The sequence below is a fragment of the Salvelinus fontinalis genome, chromosome 9 (genome assembly GCF_029448725.1).
Source record: "Salvelinus fontinalis isolate EN_2023a chromosome 9, ASM2944872v1, whole genome shotgun sequence".
In the NCBI taxonomy this organism is placed as follows: domain Eukaryota; kingdom Metazoa; phylum Chordata; class Actinopteri; order Salmoniformes; family Salmonidae; genus Salvelinus; species Salvelinus fontinalis.
Window position 1 is genome coordinate 52,664,489 of NC_074673.1, and position 17,151 is coordinate 52,681,639.

At 40.5% G+C, this 17,151-nt stretch overlaps 1 protein-coding gene across 4 annotated transcripts in view; it reads right to left on the reverse strand.

Moving 5' to 3' along the window:
* Nucleotides 1-4,812: 4,812 nt before the first annotated feature.
* Nucleotides 4,813-17,151, reverse strand: part of dgkzb (diacylglycerol kinase, zeta b) — a 93,299-nt gene continuing 80,960 nt past the window's right edge. For 3 of the 4 annotated variants that reach the window (XM_055934838.1, XM_055934837.1, XM_055934835.1), the window contains exons 22-33: nucleotides 15,926-16,017; nucleotides 13,318-13,387; nucleotides 13,119-13,159; nucleotides 10,887-11,086; nucleotides 10,383-10,487; nucleotides 9,136-9,204; nucleotides 8,983-9,017; nucleotides 8,465-8,508; nucleotides 8,076-8,196; nucleotides 7,746-7,782; nucleotides 7,403-7,502; nucleotides 4,813-6,724 (exon numbers count right to left, since the gene is read on the reverse strand). In XM_055934838.1, coding sequence (XP_055790813.1) covers nucleotides 6,608-6,724; nucleotides 7,403-7,502; nucleotides 7,746-7,782; nucleotides 8,076-8,196; nucleotides 8,465-8,508; nucleotides 8,983-9,017; nucleotides 9,136-9,204; nucleotides 10,383-10,487; nucleotides 10,887-11,086; nucleotides 13,119-13,159; nucleotides 13,318-13,387; nucleotides 15,926-16,017 — 1,031 coding nt within the window. In that variant the 3' untranslated portion in view covers nucleotides 4,813-6,607. The remainder of the gene's footprint in view (nucleotides 6,725-7,402; nucleotides 7,503-7,745; nucleotides 7,783-8,075; nucleotides 8,197-8,464; nucleotides 8,509-8,982; nucleotides 9,018-9,135; nucleotides 9,205-10,382; nucleotides 10,488-10,886; nucleotides 11,087-13,118; nucleotides 13,160-13,317; nucleotides 13,388-15,925; nucleotides 16,018-17,151) is intronic. The other variant, XM_055934836.1, reaches the window with a different exon arrangement.

A 17,151-nucleotide genomic window follows, 5' to 3' on the forward strand; every position in this document is an offset into this window, starting at 1 on the left:
CTGAGGTGCACCCATGACCAGCTCTGAAACCAGATTGCATAGCGGAGAAGGTACGGTGAGATTCGAAATGGTCGGTAATCTGTTTGTTAACTTGGCTTTCAAAGACTTTAGAAAGGCAGGGTAGGATAGATATAGGTCTGTAGCAGTTTGGGTCTAGAGTGTCTCCTCCTTTGAAGAGTGGGATTACCGCGGCAGTTTTCCAATCTATGGGAATCTCAGATGATACAAAAGAGAGGTTGAACAGGCTAGTAATAGGGGTTGCAATAATTTCGGCAGATAATTTTAGATAGAGAGGGTCCAGATTGTCTAGCCCGGCTGATTTGTAGGGGTCCAGAATTTGCAGCTATCTGGATTTGGGTGAAGGAGAAGTGGGGGAGGTTTGGGCATGTTGCTGTGGGGAGCACAGGGCTGTTGACCGGGGTATGGATAGCCAGGTGGAAAGCATGGCCAGCGGTAGAAAAATGCTTATTGAAATTCTCAATTATTGTGGATTTAACGGTAGTGACAGTGTTTCCTAGCCTCAGTGTAGTGGACAGCTGGGAGGAGGTGCTCTTATTCTCCATGGACTTTACAGTGTCCCAGAACTTTTTTGAGTTTGTACTACTAGATGCAAATTTCTGTTTGAAAAAGCTAGCCTTAGCTTTCCTAACTGCCTGTGTATATTGGTTCCTAACTTCGCTAAAAAGTTACATATCACAGGGGCTATTCGATGCTAATGCAGAACGCCACAGGATGTTTTTGTGCTGGTCAAGGGCAGACAGGTATGGAGTGAACCAAGGGCTATATCTATTCCTAGTTCTACATTTTTTGAATGGAGCATGTTTATTTAAGATGGTGAGGAAGGCACTTTTAAAGAATAACCAGGCATCCTCTACTGACGGGATGAGGTCAATGTCATTCCAGGATACCCAGGCAAGGTCAATTAGAAAGGCCTGTTCGCAGAAGTGTTTTAGGGAGCGTTTGACAGTGATGAGGGGTGGTCGTTTGACCGCAGACCCATTATGGATGCAGGCAATGAAGCAGTGATCACTGAGATCTTGGTTGAAAACAGCAGAGGTGTATTTGGAGGGCAAGTTAGTTAGGATGATATCTATGAGGGTGCCCGAGTTTACGGATTTGGGGTTGTACCTGGTAGGTTCATTGATAATTTGTGTGAGATTGAGGGCATCAAGCATAGATTGTAGGATGGCCGGGGTGTTAAGCATATCCCAGTTTAGGTCACCTAGCAGCACGAGCTCAGAAGATAGATGGGGAGAAATCAATTCACATATGGTGTCCAGGGCACAGCTGGGGGCAGAGGGTGGCCTATAGCAAGCGGCAACGGTGAGACTTGTTTCTGGAAAGGGGAATTTTTAGAAGTAGAAGCTCAAATTGTTTTGGTACAGACCTGGATAGTAAGATAGAACTCTGCAGGCTATCTCTGAAGTAGATTGCAACACCATCCCCTTTGGCAGTCCTATTAGGGATGGACATTTCTGGGGTTTTGGTGGTTTTCCTAAGCCAGGATTCAGACACGGCTAAGACATCCGGGTTGGCAGAATGTGCTAAAGCAGTGAATAAAGCAAACTTGGGGAGCAGGCTTCTAATGTTAAAATGCATGAAACCAAGGCTTTAACGGTTACAGAAGTCAACAAATGAGAGCACCTGGGGAGTAGGAGTGGAGCTAGGCACTGCAGGTCCTGGATTAACCTCTACATCACCAGAAGAACAGAGGAGAAGTAGGATAAGGGTACGGCTAAAGGCTATAAGAACTGGCCGCCTAGCACGTTCGGAAACAGAGAGTAAAGGGAGCAGGTTTCTGGGCAGAATAGCATAGATTCAAGGCATAGTGTATAGACAAAGGTATGGTAGGAAGAGAGTACGTTGGAGGTAAACCTAGGCATTGAGTAATGCAGAGAGAGATATAGTCTCTAGAGACGTTTAATTCAGGTTATATCATCGCATATGTGGGAAGCGGAACAACATGGATGGTTAAGGCATATTGAGCAGGGCTATAGGCTCTACAGTGAAATAAGACAGTAATCACTAAGCAGGACAGTAATGGATAAGGCATATTGATATTAGGGAGAGACATGCGTAGCCAAGTGATCGTATGGATCCAGTGAGTGGTTGGGCTGGCTGGGGACACGGCGATTCAGACAGTTACAGGCCGGTGCTAGCAATTTGATCAATTGAATATTGGATCAATTGAATATTTGATCAGGAAACAAGTCAGTTGCGTAAATAGTACCAGATACTGTAGGTTTCATGTAAGGTGTAAGGTTTGGTCACTGGGATATAAGGTGCCTTCGGAAAGTATTCATACCCCTTGACTTTTTCAACATTTTGTTGTGTTACAGCCTGAATTTAAAATGTGATTAAATTGAGATGTTATGTCACTGGCCTACACACAATACCACAAAATGTCAAAGTGGAATTATGTTTTAAGATTATTATTTTTTTTACAAATGAATTAAAAATGAAAAGTTGAAATGTCTTGAGTTAATAAGTATTCAACCACTTTGCTATGGCAAGCCAAAATAAATTCACGATTACAAATGAATGTGCTTAACAAGTCAGATAATAATTTGAAAGGACTCCATAAATCAAATTAAGTTTATTCATTACATACACATATTTAGCAGATGTTATTGCGGGTGTAGCAAATTGCTTGTGTTTCTAGCTCCAACAGTGCATTAGTATCTAACGATTGACAATAATAAACACACATCTAAAAGTAAAATAATAGAATACATATATACAGTACCAGTCAAAAGTTTGGACACACCTACTCATTCGAGGGTTTTTCTTTATTTTTACTTTTTTCAACATTGTAGAATAATAGTAAAGAAATCAAAAATGTGAAATAACACATATGGAATCATGTAGTAACCAAAAGTGTTAAACAAATCAAAATCAACTTTTAGATTCTTCAAAGTAGCCACCCTTTGCCCTGATGACAGCTTTGCACACTATTGGCATTCTCTCAACAAGCTTCATGAAGAAGTATTTTCCAACAGTCTTGAAGGAGTTCCCACATATGCTGAGCACTTGTTGGCTGCTTTTCCTTCACTCTGTGGTCCAACTCATCCTAAACCATCTCAATTGGGTTGTGAGGTTGGGCGATTGTGGAGGCCAGGTCATCTGATGCAGCACTCCATCACTCTCCTTCTTGGTCAAATAGCCCTTATACAGCCTGCAGGTGTGTTGGGTTATTGTCCTGTGGGAAAACAAATGATAGTCCCACTAAGAGCAAACCAGATGGGATGGTGTATCGCTGCAGAATGCTGTAGTAGCCGTGCTGGTTAAGTGTGCCTTGAATTCTAAATAAATCACAGAGTGTCACCAGCAAAACACCATCACACCTCTTCCTCCATGCTTCACGGTGGGAACCACACATGCGGAGATCATCCGTTAATCTACTCTGCGTCTCAAAGACACAGCGGTTGGTACCAAAAATCTCCAATTTGGACTTAGACCAAAGGACAGATTTCCACCGGTCTAATGTCCATTGCTCGTGTTTCTTGGCTGAAGCAAGTCTCTTCTTATTATTGGTGTCCTTTAGTAGTGGTTTCTTTGCAGATATTCGACCACCAAGGCCTGATTCACACAGTCTCCTCTGAACAGTTGTATATCGAGATGTGTCTGTTACTTGAACTCTGTGAAGCATTTATTTGGACTGCAATCTGAGGTGCAGTTAACTTATCCTCTGCAGCAGAGCTTCCTTTCCTGTGGCAGAGCTTCCTTTCCAGCTTCCTTTCCTGTGGCGGTCCTCATGAGAGCCAGTTTCATCATTGATGGTTTTTGCGCCTACACTTAAAGAAACGTTCAAAGTTCTATATACCACCCCTACCTTGTCATAACACAACTGACTGGCTCAAACGCATTAAGGAAATGAATTCCACAAATTAACTTTTAAAAAGGCACACCTGTTAATTGAAATACATTCCAGGTGACTATCTCATGAAGCTGGTTGAGAGAATGCCAAGAGTGTGCAAAGCTGTCATCAAGGCAAAGGGTGGCTACTTTGAAGAATCTCAAATATAAAATATATTTTGTTTTGTTTAACTCTTTTTTGTTACTACATGATTACATATGTGTTATTTCATAGTTTATGTCTTCACTATAATTCTCCAATGTAGAAAATAGTAAAAATAAACAAAAATCCTTCAATGAGTAGGTGTGTCCAAGTGACTGGTACTGTGTATTAAAGCTGTGAAAAGCAGAATTATATATTTTTATTATCTCGTAGCTTTGTTGGCTGTTGCTTCTCAGGGAAGACTTGATGCCACCACCACCCTAGGTTGTTGGTTCTCTCCTCATGCTGAAATGGATCAGGCATACGTGGGGAGCATTTTTGGACAGTTGCTATTGGAGCCTGCAGCTGCGAAGCTGGGAAAAGTCACATGAAGGCTAACTTGTGGATGGAAGTCTTCCCCTGCGGAGTCCTACAAAGTTATCCTCTATTTTCCAACCTAAGAAAAGACAAGCCATCAAGCAACGAAACAGCCAATAAAATAATCTGCGAACTTGTGCCGATCCCATGGATTTCCCCAATCAAGCACAGGGCTTTTATCCACAAATAGTATTAGATAAAAGGGATGCTAATCTAAGATGAGGTCCCCCCCTGTCCATGTAATCCTATTCTTTATGATCGAAAAGGGAAAACTCCTATTCTGAAACGCCAGGATGCTCTTCATTCTTTTAACCACAGAAAATAAAAGACAATTGAACACAGATCCCATTGCTTTACATAACTTAAACATATCAAGTAACCCTAAATGTACTGTATGTTTTAAAGTGAAGTAATGACAGGGCCATAAACTGCGATAATCAATGTTTCAAGTTTTATTTTTCTCCAAACAAACAGTAACAAACAGGCTTGATGAGCAAATATAGAGTACAACTAATATTTATTTGAATACATTTCATACAGGTCTGTCCATTACTCTGATCGCTGTTCATAAGTACAAAAACGATCTTTTGAAATCTCTGTAGTTACAATGGACAGTTCAGCAGTAGTCATTCTGACATTCTTAATGGCTTGATGCTAATTCTCTAACCCTGAATTGCACAGCAACTCAAAACAAAGCATTGATAACACACACATATACGTTTCATAACCCCTTAAAAGCAAACAAATAATAGGCAGTTCTTGCAAAGATTTCTAAGTATTGATAAAAGCAATCTATATTTCACAATAATCAAGCCATGTTTCTGATAATACTTGTAAGTTGTAAAGAGAAAAATAAACTGTTGTTGTAAGATACTTGACTGAGCAGTCAGGTTGCACATACAATAGTGTTTAATTAAGTTTCACTGAGACAAACGGAATGCGAGACAAATTACTGATTAAGGCTAATAAAGTGAACTGAACTTCCTCCTCACATTCCATAAGTGTTCATAAACTGGCTAATATATGAAATATACAAAGAGTTGACTAAAGTAGTAATGATGTGGCATTAAAGAATGGATACAGAAGTTTATTTGTGATTTGTGATCATTTTGGGGAATCTGTTAACTGTTTTTTTGTTGAATTCTTACTGCACTTGTGTAGCATGTAGTAATCAACTTGTAAATAAGAACGTCTCACCTATACACAGAAAAACTATACATTGCAAAGTACACATTTGGAAAAATACATCAAATTTACATTGTATGTAACAAACATGGACACAGTGCATAAAAATATCTAAAAGCTGTGGTATATAAATATCTAAGAACTGTTAAATGTAATGCACCAAGAGGAATTTCAAGCCACATAGAGAAATACAAAGCATTGTTTTTGTAATAAGAGTGGCAGTGCAAAACCAGCTTTTAATAATGAGTTATTAGGATGCCTGCTTTTATAATATTTGATCATAAGCAAAAACGCAAACAGTTCTCTATAAATAGTACAGCATTTCTTAAATATATCGGTTTATCAGTGATAGACATAAGTTATAAGTTACATATCCAATAGCAGAGCAAACATACTGCCATTCGAGTAAACAAGCACATCCAGAGGTCACGAGAATTCAAAAGGAAAGTATGAGCCTTCATACAATATGGCAAAGCATCTATCATATCTCAAGCCCACACTTACATTAACAGTATCCCTGGTTAAAAGCAACCTCCATCCATTTCAATGACACACTTAAACGTTACACATTCCTATAGATACCTTGCCATTGCATATGGAAAGATACAAGGTTCATAAAGCCACATTCAGATACAGTTACTCCAGCCCTGAAAATACCCCAAAAAGCTGTTGTTTTTTCATTTGCCCTTTCATTTACAATCGCTTGCTGTGTAGTAGCGGACTTGGACCCATTCGCAATAGAAGAAAAGCGGTTTTCATTCATGCACTCTTTACACATAGCACTCTAGTCAAACTGAAGCATCACTAGCAAGCGGATGAAAGGAAGACCTGCCTTCACTGGCTCGCCTCTAGACTTCGACCCATACTGGGAGTGTAGCCCATAGAAATAGTAATTCTATTTCGATGGTGTAATTAGCCTGGTCTGTTAGAGAGGGAAGACACACCCCCCCCCCCTTGAACCCATCACAGAACTTCCTACTGTTAGGTATGGCAAACGGAGAGGGAGAAAGAGAGAGCGTGGTGCGGTTTCGGTAAATAGTGGGATCATCAAACGGCAGTCTCCTGGTCATCTCGCTGGATCATCTGGTAGTGCTGGCGGTTTTCCAAGTACTCCGCCAGCTCCTGGTCATTGGCCTTCTCCGCACGCCGCTTCGGCGTCTCACCCTGTAAAAGGGAGATGGGTATAAGGGGGTGGAAAGAGAGAGGGGGGTGAAGGGGTGGAGAGAGAGGAAGGATGAGAGCGGGGAAGGATGAGAGAGAGGAAGAGGGAAGGGTGAAGAGAGAGAAAAGGGGTGGTGAGGGGGGTTGAGAGAAAGAAGGGGGATGAAAGAGAGAGAGAGAGAGAGAGAGAGGGGTGGGGGGTATAGAGATGTGTGTGTGAAACTGTGCATGTTGGTTGATTCTGATGACAATGACAAAAAAACACACTGAAACATTCAATCTTCTTTTTGAATTGGCAAGTAAACAGTAAAAAATATTCTCATAATGATGACAGGCTTTTTCTTGTCACGAGTCAGTTCACCATGGTGACCGTGTAGTGTACTAAGACCATTGTGGATGTATAAGACCAGCCAGGAATCCTGCAGGGGTACAATTCTCACTGACAGAGAAGAACATGAAATCGCCATTACAAAGAATACACAGCAATTTCCCCCTAAAATAGGCCTTTACTGGACTAGAACTTGTCATTTTTATAACCATCAGCCTTGTTATGATAACCATCAGCCTGATTCATTGAGCCCTTTACCTGGTCAAGTAAAAAAAGGCCCCTATAATAAGCCTTTACTGAACTAGAGCTAGCAAATATGATAACCATCATCCTGATTCATTAAGGTAATTTACCTGAAGGTCAGTCTTCATGAGGGAAGCCCCGGCCTCCACCAGGTAGTGGCAGATGGTCCTCTGACGCGTGAACGCAGCTTTATGGAGAGCCGTCTCCCCTCTGTGTCACACATAGACACACACGCACACACATGACATTTGTCAATCAGGTTGTGTTGTAGCTGGGAGCTCTAGGTTTGACCCAGTTGACAGACTTTTTTCCAGGAACTGACTAATTCATATAGATGAGGTGATTTTCTATTTAATTATTTGAGGGCAGAGCTTAGCTTTAATAGTAATCAGTAGAGAGTTGACCTCTGTGTCAAGATATTTAATGTAAAAGGAAGTTGACAACATGACTCACGTCTCTTTTTCGGTGACATCCAGGAGAGTGGTAGGTGCTGTGTGTTACAACAGACAGGATTCAGATATTGCATCCAGTATCTAAATGAACACACGTTCCCTATATACTTCACATACAGTACATCTATCATCCATGTTGGATATGTTCAAATGTTTATTTATGTTTGGTCCACAAAAGTGATGGAAAATGTTCATATGTTCATTGTGTTTATATGTGATACTGCAGAGTGCTTCCATTATCGAGAACTTAAGAATGAAACAGTGTCATAGCAGTACTTAATACCTAAAGTGATGGGAGTCAACTGCAGTGTTTGACAGGTCAGTCTCTTACCGTTGTCTATGATGTACTTAACAATCTCCTTGCAGCCCACCTCCACTGCGTAATGGAGTAAGGTGCAGCCCAAAGTATCCTGCGTGAAAATATCTGCCCCCTGTTTGTGGAGCTCTGTGAGCTGTGAACAAAAACATTAATTTACAGTGCTTACACTTGACAGTGCTTCAACGTTATAGTCATTACACTTTGCTGTGTTTCAATTTGAAAGTACTTCAACTTGCTTTACTGTGCTTTACCTTTAGAGCGCTTCAAATTGTACACCCACATTTGTCTAGTATCTTACATTTTTTTAAAGTGAGGGGTCAAACGTAAATGTAGAAACACTGTTAGAGGAGGATGCATGGAAGGAATGGATGCTGTGTAACTAACCACGTTGTGGAACTTACCCTTTCCAGATCTTCTGTCTTCACACACTCAATTAACTCAGTTACTGTAAAAACAGAGTACGGCATCTATACTCTTCACAGTTTACTTATGAGGCTTTTCATTATATTTTTGAACCTTAAGCGAGCCTGAAACTTTTCTGTGTGTAAATACAATATGGTTCAAATGAGGGCTGGGTGACATGGCCAAAATATCATATAGCACAATATCTTGTACAATTCTGAATCATGAAAGTTCTAAATATCTTAGTAGTACGAGTAGTTAGTATCGAGTAGTACATGACCCTAGGATGGCCACAAATGAATTCTAAGTGGTTTTAATGGCTTTCTCCATTCTGATTGTTTGTAAAACAAACTAGGACAAAACTGATAGTGAAGCAGTCCAATTAGCTTTTAAGTTTATTTAGCACTGTATCAAATTACCTTTATAGACTGTATTGTAAAAATTCATACTGGTATGCAAGTATGGTTGTACCTATCCGTTCAGATTATTGAGAACAAATCAACAGGGGATGTTTTACCTTTTTCAGCATCACACGACAGAGCACTTCCAGAACTGTGAGAAGGGCAAGAGACAGATTTTACAACAAAGCTAAATGACATTGCACTGAGATGATGATCATAACAAGTAAGCATGACAGTAAGCGTGACACATACAGAAACAGACAGCATACCTAAGCATGGGTCTGAAATCAGCAATAGTTGTATGGGGCCGATGAACAGTCACAATTTTAGGCCCTCTCCTTCAAAGACAAAGACAGGATAAAGCATGGATGACATATCATGCATATTAAGCGCTGTTTGACAAAGTGTGTTTGAATTATTATTATTTAAAAAAAATATATTAAATCACAACGATAATTGGGAAAGTGAGCCAGACTTGGGTTCAAATACTATTTAGAGTAGGCCTATGTATGTCAATTACTTTAAAGACATTTGGTAGTAGGTATTTAGATTTGTTTTATTTGAAAACACAAGTAGTTGAATATTGGAAATACTGTAAATTTGGAAGGTATTGTCGTGTATTTGAAAATACTGAAATGCAGGGTATTTATACAAATATTGAAATACTCCCAAGCATTTGAACCTGGTCTGTTTGGTATTTGAAATAAGGTATTTGGAAAGTAAGCTATTTATAGAAAAGAATATGAAAATACATCCAAAAGAAGTAGTTGATTTGGGCCACACATTTGAAAATTCCTAAATACACAGAATTAAGTATTTAAATGACAAATAATCAAATACACGTGTACTGTATATGATCACAGGTTTGGAGTGAGCTAAAATTTGTCTCAGGGAACAATGCTGATTCAAGTTCCTTGGAAGCTTTTGAATACTTGAATGGAACATGTGTCCAAATCATTTCTCTTATGACTCAATCCATACTGAACCTGAGAGAGATGACATGGCTTTGTAACACTAGGCTTTGTCACATCATTTTCTTACGCCAACCGACATTGCAGGCGGAATTGTCGTGCTATCTGACGTAAGACAATGTTGTTACATAGCACGCCATACTGCTATGCTGATGACTGACCATGAAGAATAAAACACAAATCCATTAGAATTAAAATAAACCCTCATGTATGCTGTTAAGTAGTTATGTTTATATTAACTACCCAATTGTCAACATTTTGAGATCTGGTGTTCTACCAACATTGTTTCAAGGTAGTTTGGTTATCGCTCCTGGCCATTGCTCATGACCAGAATGCTATGATGCCACACCATTGGAATGTAGACACTGATTGAACAGTCATCCAAAAGACACCACAGTTCAACAAAGGTCTGATAATTGGTCTGATAGATAACATTGGTGCAACCATAGGCCAACAATAAATGGACTGATGAGTTGGTAAAACCATACTACAATTGAAAATGTCCACAAAGATGTATAGGATTCAGGCTAAAGTCAGGGTCTGACCTGCACTGGCCGGTCTTGGAGGAGGCCTGGGAGTCGCTGCTGTGAGCCAGGGCCTCTGTCACCGAGCTGTCACTGGACACCCTCTTCCTCTGGGACTCTCTGATACTGCAGGAGGGGAGGGAGAAGAGGTACAGGTTAGTGACTGGGAGAAGGACCACTCAGTACAGTAATACATTTTTTATGTTTTACATTCCTGCCAATATCTACGAATAGAATTGTCACTGTTGCGCTCAAAAGTTTGTGAATGGGTGTGTGTGTGTGTGTAAAATTGGTTGTTGTGTCATCTTCCCTGAGGGAGCCAACATTATATACAGGACTTTTTTTCTTTCAAATAAATATGGTGCAAAGAAACCAAGCTAGAGTGCATCCAATTAAAAATATGACCTTGTTCAGTCTCTAAACCATAAAGGGACGGTTTCCCAGACACAGATTAAACTTAGTTCTAGACTAAAAAGCACTTTTAATGGAGATTAGGCTTAATCTTAATAGTGTTTTTATTCTCACCTGGGTCCTGGGGAGGAGGTGGGAGAGGAGGAGGAGGATGGGAAGGTAAACTGGCGAGATTCGGGCGTTTGGCACTCCCCGTACGAGTCTACCAGGTCGGGCATGCCCGGCGAAGTGCCCACCGTCTCCTTGATGACCAGCTCCGGGTCCAGGATGTAGAGGTCCTCCTGGGAGATCTCCGTCACGTAGTTGAGGTGCTCCTTGAGGTTATAACAGGTTATTATAACAGTTTATAGCTTGTTTATAAAAGAGTCATGACAGTGTGTCATAACAACATGCCTCATTAAAACCCTGGGTGATATAGATGGTGGCCTTGCATACTTATAAGCTTTACCATAATGTTCAGGAGTTTATCCTAGTCAAGTCAGGTGGTCAGAAAAAAACTATATGGCATATTCACAAGTCAGTGTTTCCCCTTGGATTGTTTATTTATTTATTATTAGTATAAACACAGGACAATTAAACAACAACAAAAGAAGTAGGCCTCCACCCCACAATCTCTGATTGATTGAGAAATCCAAGAAGCTATCATCGTTAAGTAACATAATATATGCAAAGCATTGAATATTTACATTCATGCAATACTAAATGAATTTAGTAACTTTTCCTCAGAAGCATTTAACTGCAAGGCACTCTCACATCCAATGGAAGATTGTGCCTAACTGATTTAGGGGGCACAGTGAAGAGTTGGGAATTTCATTGTAAAACTTTTCCTTGGTAAATACAGTCTGTGAACAAACTTAAAATGTATAAATTGATTGTTCGGATTAAGGGATGTCAAAGTCATATTTTTTGTATTTCTCTTCCAGTTCAGTAGTTCAGATTCAATTAGATCTGTAGACCATAATTTTTGAATGGCTAGCTCAGAATATGAGCGTTTCAAAAGTTGTTCATATATTATAGAGATCAGTCCCATTGGGAGCCCAGAGAATTTATTTATAAATCCCATCATTGGATGGTTCGGTAGATGACCTAAGTTGTAGATATATATAAAAAATGATTTTTTGTGTATGCGTCCTTCAAATCTTGGATTGTTCTCAAACAACTGTCCATGATATCGACAAGGGTATGGATTCCACATTTGGATTATTAGGGTGATGAAAAAGGCTGCAAGGCGTTATTGTGAAATATTGGAGTATGGGCATGTTATTTTGATTACCAGTTACATTATTTTTCAATTTTACACCAAATAGAAATTATATGAGCAATAATAGGACCAAATCGTAGTTTACATTGTTTAAGGGACATATCAGTGAAGACCACCTATTCCAGGGCAATAGGAGACACTATATTTATCTCTATACCGGGGGGGTGGAAGAATCATGTCGAAACCAATTTAGGATGGGATGAAATGCTACTGCCTGGAAACACAATTTAAAGTTTGCTACGAATAGTGCTACGGCTAGTGCTACGGCTAGTGCTACGGCTAGTGCTACGGTTCCCTCTTTGTAATTGTGTTAATTTTATCCAGGATCGTTTACCTTGCCATATACATTTTGAAACCGCACTATGACTTTTATCCCAATAGAGCCATGGGAACCACTGAACTACAGAAATTCAGCCATAGCAATATATTAATTTTAACAATAGATATTCTGCCAGTTAAAGCAACTGGGTACATCTACTGAGGTCGGATTGAATTGAGCGTTCTGTCAAAGTTTCTGCCAACGGAAGGAAACATTTCTACAATTGGGATTCCATAAGTAGCGATAGAGTCCTTTTCAGGGTGTTGAAAAAAAGGCAGTAGGGCAGATTGTTAGATTTATTTTATAACTTGAGATGGAGCTGAATTTATCTTCAAAGCATTTGGGAGGGATTGAAATACATTTTCTAGATAAAGTAAGATATTATCGGTGTATAATGAGATTACGTGATCCATAGAATTGAGATATATTGGTGTAATTTCTTTCGATTGTCGAATTGCCTGGGCCAGGGGCCCCTTGGATTTTTTTTTTCAGCAGCGGTGGCAAAGCTACCGAAGTATATGGGAACAGCATGCTAGACTCCATAGACTTCTAGTCATTGATCGCACTAATGCTAGTTAGCAACTTCTTTCTAACTGCATGCGAGACAAAAAAGGGTATGCATGAGTTCATCGGATAAGTAGAAGAAAGGGCCTAATTGCATAAATCATGCGCAAAACATTACATCATATTTTTTGGAGCTTTAGCATTTAGCATTGGTGGGCCCCAGATACTAAATTAATATAGGGGAAACACTGCAAGTACATACCTGAGCACGGTCTATCCTATAGAATCGATCAGCAGTTGTGCCTGAAAAGAAAACACACCTTTCATAATCTATATGTTCCTGCCCATATACTGGCATTGCATTCCTGAACAGAAATCTAATGCTGCATTTCAATTGTTTCCAAAATGAGGAAGAGAGTTCTCTTATAAAATACTCTCTTTGTTTGGGCAGCAATACTTACAGTCAAGGAAGCACCATTTGGGGGAAAGCTTTTGTGACGACAGCCTCGCTGATTTCACAGCATCACTTTCCTTTAAGAGAATAATATAACAACATAATTATGTCATCTCATTTCCTACAGCAAGTAACATCTTTATAAACCAGGTACTTCAGTTCTTCCAGAGGAGCATATGAGGCTTGTCATTTTCTTGCCTGAAGTACATCTGAGCTCCACTAGGGGGCACAGCAGACAACATGAAGTCTATCATATGGTCAAATATTTAATGACACACTCATTATCCTCTCTTTCTCACCCCAGTTCCTTTTCTCTCGCTTTTACTTATTTTGACACTCATTCATTCTTTTCGCCCACACACATTTCCACCCTTCACTAATATTGGCACCCTTGGTAAAAATGAGCAAAATGGTCTGTAAAAAAAAATGTCTTTGCTGTTTATCCTCTTGGTCTTTCAATCAAAAATATTCACAAAAAAATCTAACCTTTAATTTTTTCAAAGTAAACTAAATAAATATTTTTCTACAAAATATGTGTGCCACAATTATTGCCACCCCTAGAAATTCTTATGTGTAAAATCTAACTGAAGTATATTCCCATTCATATTTTACGTTTTTAAGTTCACCTGAGTGATTAGGAATACTTAAGTGGTAAGCCATGACTTCCTGTTTCACTGGGGTATAAATTTGAGGTGACATACAGACCAAGTTCCCACAGTCATCCATCACAGTAATGATGTGCGACAAAAGGTTTTTGAGCTGCACAAATCAGGAAATAGCTATGAGAAAATAGTTCAAAGGTTGAAAATGCCCATTTCCACTATCAGGGCAATAATGAAGAAGTTTAAAGCAACTGGAGATGTTAACAATAGGCCTGGAAGAGGACGTGTGTCTATATTGACTTCACGCACAGTGAGGAGGATGGTTAAAGTGGCCACCAAAATTTTTCCAAGGATCACAGCTGGATAAATTGCAGATGTTAGTTAGGTCTTGGGGTCAGAAAGTCTCCAAAACTACGATCAGATGCCACCTCCGTAACCACAAGTTGTTTGGGAGGCTTTCCATAAAAAAAGCCTTTGCTGTCATCAAACAACAAACTCAAGTGCCTAGTTTGCCACAAATGATTGGAACTTTCAAATGGGACCGGATTCTATGGTCAGATGAGACCACAATAGAGCATTTTGGAAACAAACACCATAGGGGGGTTTGTCATAGACAGAAAGATATCCATGCAGAAGAGTACATCATCCCCACTCTGAAGTATCTTTGATATTGTGGGCCTGTTTTTCTTCCAAAGGCCCTAGAAAACTTGTTAGGATACATAAACTCAGCAAAAAAAGAAAAGTCCTCTCACTTTCAACTGCGTTTATTTTCAGCAAATGTAACAGCATAACTTTACGTGTGTCCCCTCGCCCCGACACGGGCGCGAACCAGGGACCCTCTGCACACATCAACAACGGTCGCCCACGAAGCGTCGTTACCCATCGCTCCACAAAAGCCGCGGCCCTTGCAGAGCAAGGGGCAACACTACTTCTAGGTTTCAGAGCAAGTAACGTAACTGATTGAAACGCTACTAGCGCGTACCCGCTAACTAGCTAGCCATTTCACATCCGTTACTCAAACTTAAAATGTGTAAATATTTGTATGAACATAACAAGATTCAACAACTGAGATATAAACTGAACAAGTTCCACAGACATTTGACTAACAGAAATGTAATAATGTGTCCCTGAACAAAGGGGGGGGGGGGCAAATCGAAAGTAACAGTCAGTATCTGGTGTGGCTACCAGCTGCATTAAGTACTGCAGTGCATCTCCTCCTTATGGACTGCACCAGATTTGCCAGTTCTTGCTGTGAGATGTTACCCCACACTTCCACCAAGACACCTGCAAGGTCCCAGACATTTCTGGGGGGGAATGGCCCTAGCCCTCACCCTCCGATCCAACAGGTCCCAGACATGCTCAATGGGATTGAGTTCCGGGCTCTTCGCTGGCCATGGCAGAACACTGACATTCCTGTCTTGCAGGAAATCACGCACTGAACGAGCTGCATGGCTGGTGGCATTGTCATGCTGGAGGGTCATGTCAGGATGAGCCTGCAGGAAGGGTACCACATGAGGGAGGAGGATGTCTTCCCTGTAACGCACAGCGTTGAGATTGCCTGCAATGACAACAAGCTCAGTCCGATGACGCTGTGACACATCACCCCAGACCATGACGGACTCTCCACCTCCAAATCGATACCGCTCCAGAGTACAGGCCTCGGTGTAACGCTCATTCCTTCGACGATAAACACGAATCCGACCATCACCCCTGGTGAGACAAAACCGCGACTCATCAGTGAAGAGCACTTTTTGCTAGTCCTGTCTGGTCCAGCGACGGTGGGCTTGTGCCAATAGGCGACGTTGTTGCCAGTGATGTCTGGTGAGGACCTGCCTTACAACAAGCCTACAAGCCCTCAGTCCAGCCTCTCAGCCTCTCTCAGCCTATTGCGGACAGTCTGAGCACTGATGGAAGGATTATGCATTCCTGGTGTAACTCGGGAAGTTGTTGTTGCCATCCTGTACCTGTCCAGCAGGTGTGATGTTCCCACAAATGTACATGTCTCCTACATACCTCTTCCAGACTGTCCTGTAGACTCTCAATGTGTGAACGGCAGTTCTCCAGATCGCTGTCTCCTGGGACCGTGATGATGCCCAGTGGAATAGCTGAGACAGGGAAAAGACATTGTGTTACAGTAGTTTCCAAATCAAATCCAATTTTATTGATCACATACACATGTTTAGCAGATGTTATTGCTGTTGTAGCGAATTGCTTGTGTTTCTAGCTCCAACAGTGCAGTAATATCTAACAAGTAATATCGAACAATTTCTCAACACAAATCTAAAGTAAAGGAATGGAATTAAGAATATATAAATATTTGGACGAGCAATGTTGAGTGCGCCATAGACTAAAACACAGTAGAACAGAAAATAATACATTATATACAGTTGAAGTCTGAAGTTTCCATACACCGTAGCCAAATACATTTAAACTCAGTTTTTCACAATTCCTGACTTTTAATCAGAGTAAAAATGTCCTGTCTTAGGTCAGTTAGGATCACCACTTTATTTTAAGAATGTGAAATGTCAGAATAATAGTAGAGAGAATTATTTATTTCAGCTTTTATTTATTTCATCACATTCCCAGTGGGTCAGAAGTTTACATACACTCAATAAGTATTTGGTAGCATTTCCTTTAAATTGTTTAACTTGGGTCAAACGTTTCGGGGTAGCCTTCCACAAGCTTCCCACAATAAGTTGGGTGAATTTTGGCCCGTTCCTCCTGACAGAGCTGGTGTAACTAAGTCAGTTTTGTAGGCCTCCTTGCTCGCTCACGCTTTTTCAGTTCTGTCCACATATTTTCTATAGGATTGAGGTCAGGGCTTTGTGACGGCCACTCCAATACCTTGACTTTGTTGTCCTTAAAAGCCATTTTACCACAACTTTATATGCTTGTGGTCATTGTCCATTTGGAAGACCCATTTGCAACCAAGCTTTAACTTCCTGACTGATGTCTTGAGATGTTGCTTCAATATAGTCACAAAAATGTCCTTCTCATGATGCTATCTATTTTGTGAAGTGCACCAGTCCCTCCTGCAGCAAAGCACCCCCACAACATGATGCTGCCACCCCCGTGCTTCATGGTTGGGATGGTGTTCTTCGGCTTGCAAGCCTCCCCCTTTTTCCTCCAAACATAACGATGGTCATTATGGCCAAACTGTTCTATTTTTGTTTCATCAGACCAGAGGACATTCCTTCCTCTAAAAAGTATGATCTTTGTCCCCAAACGCAGTTGCAAAC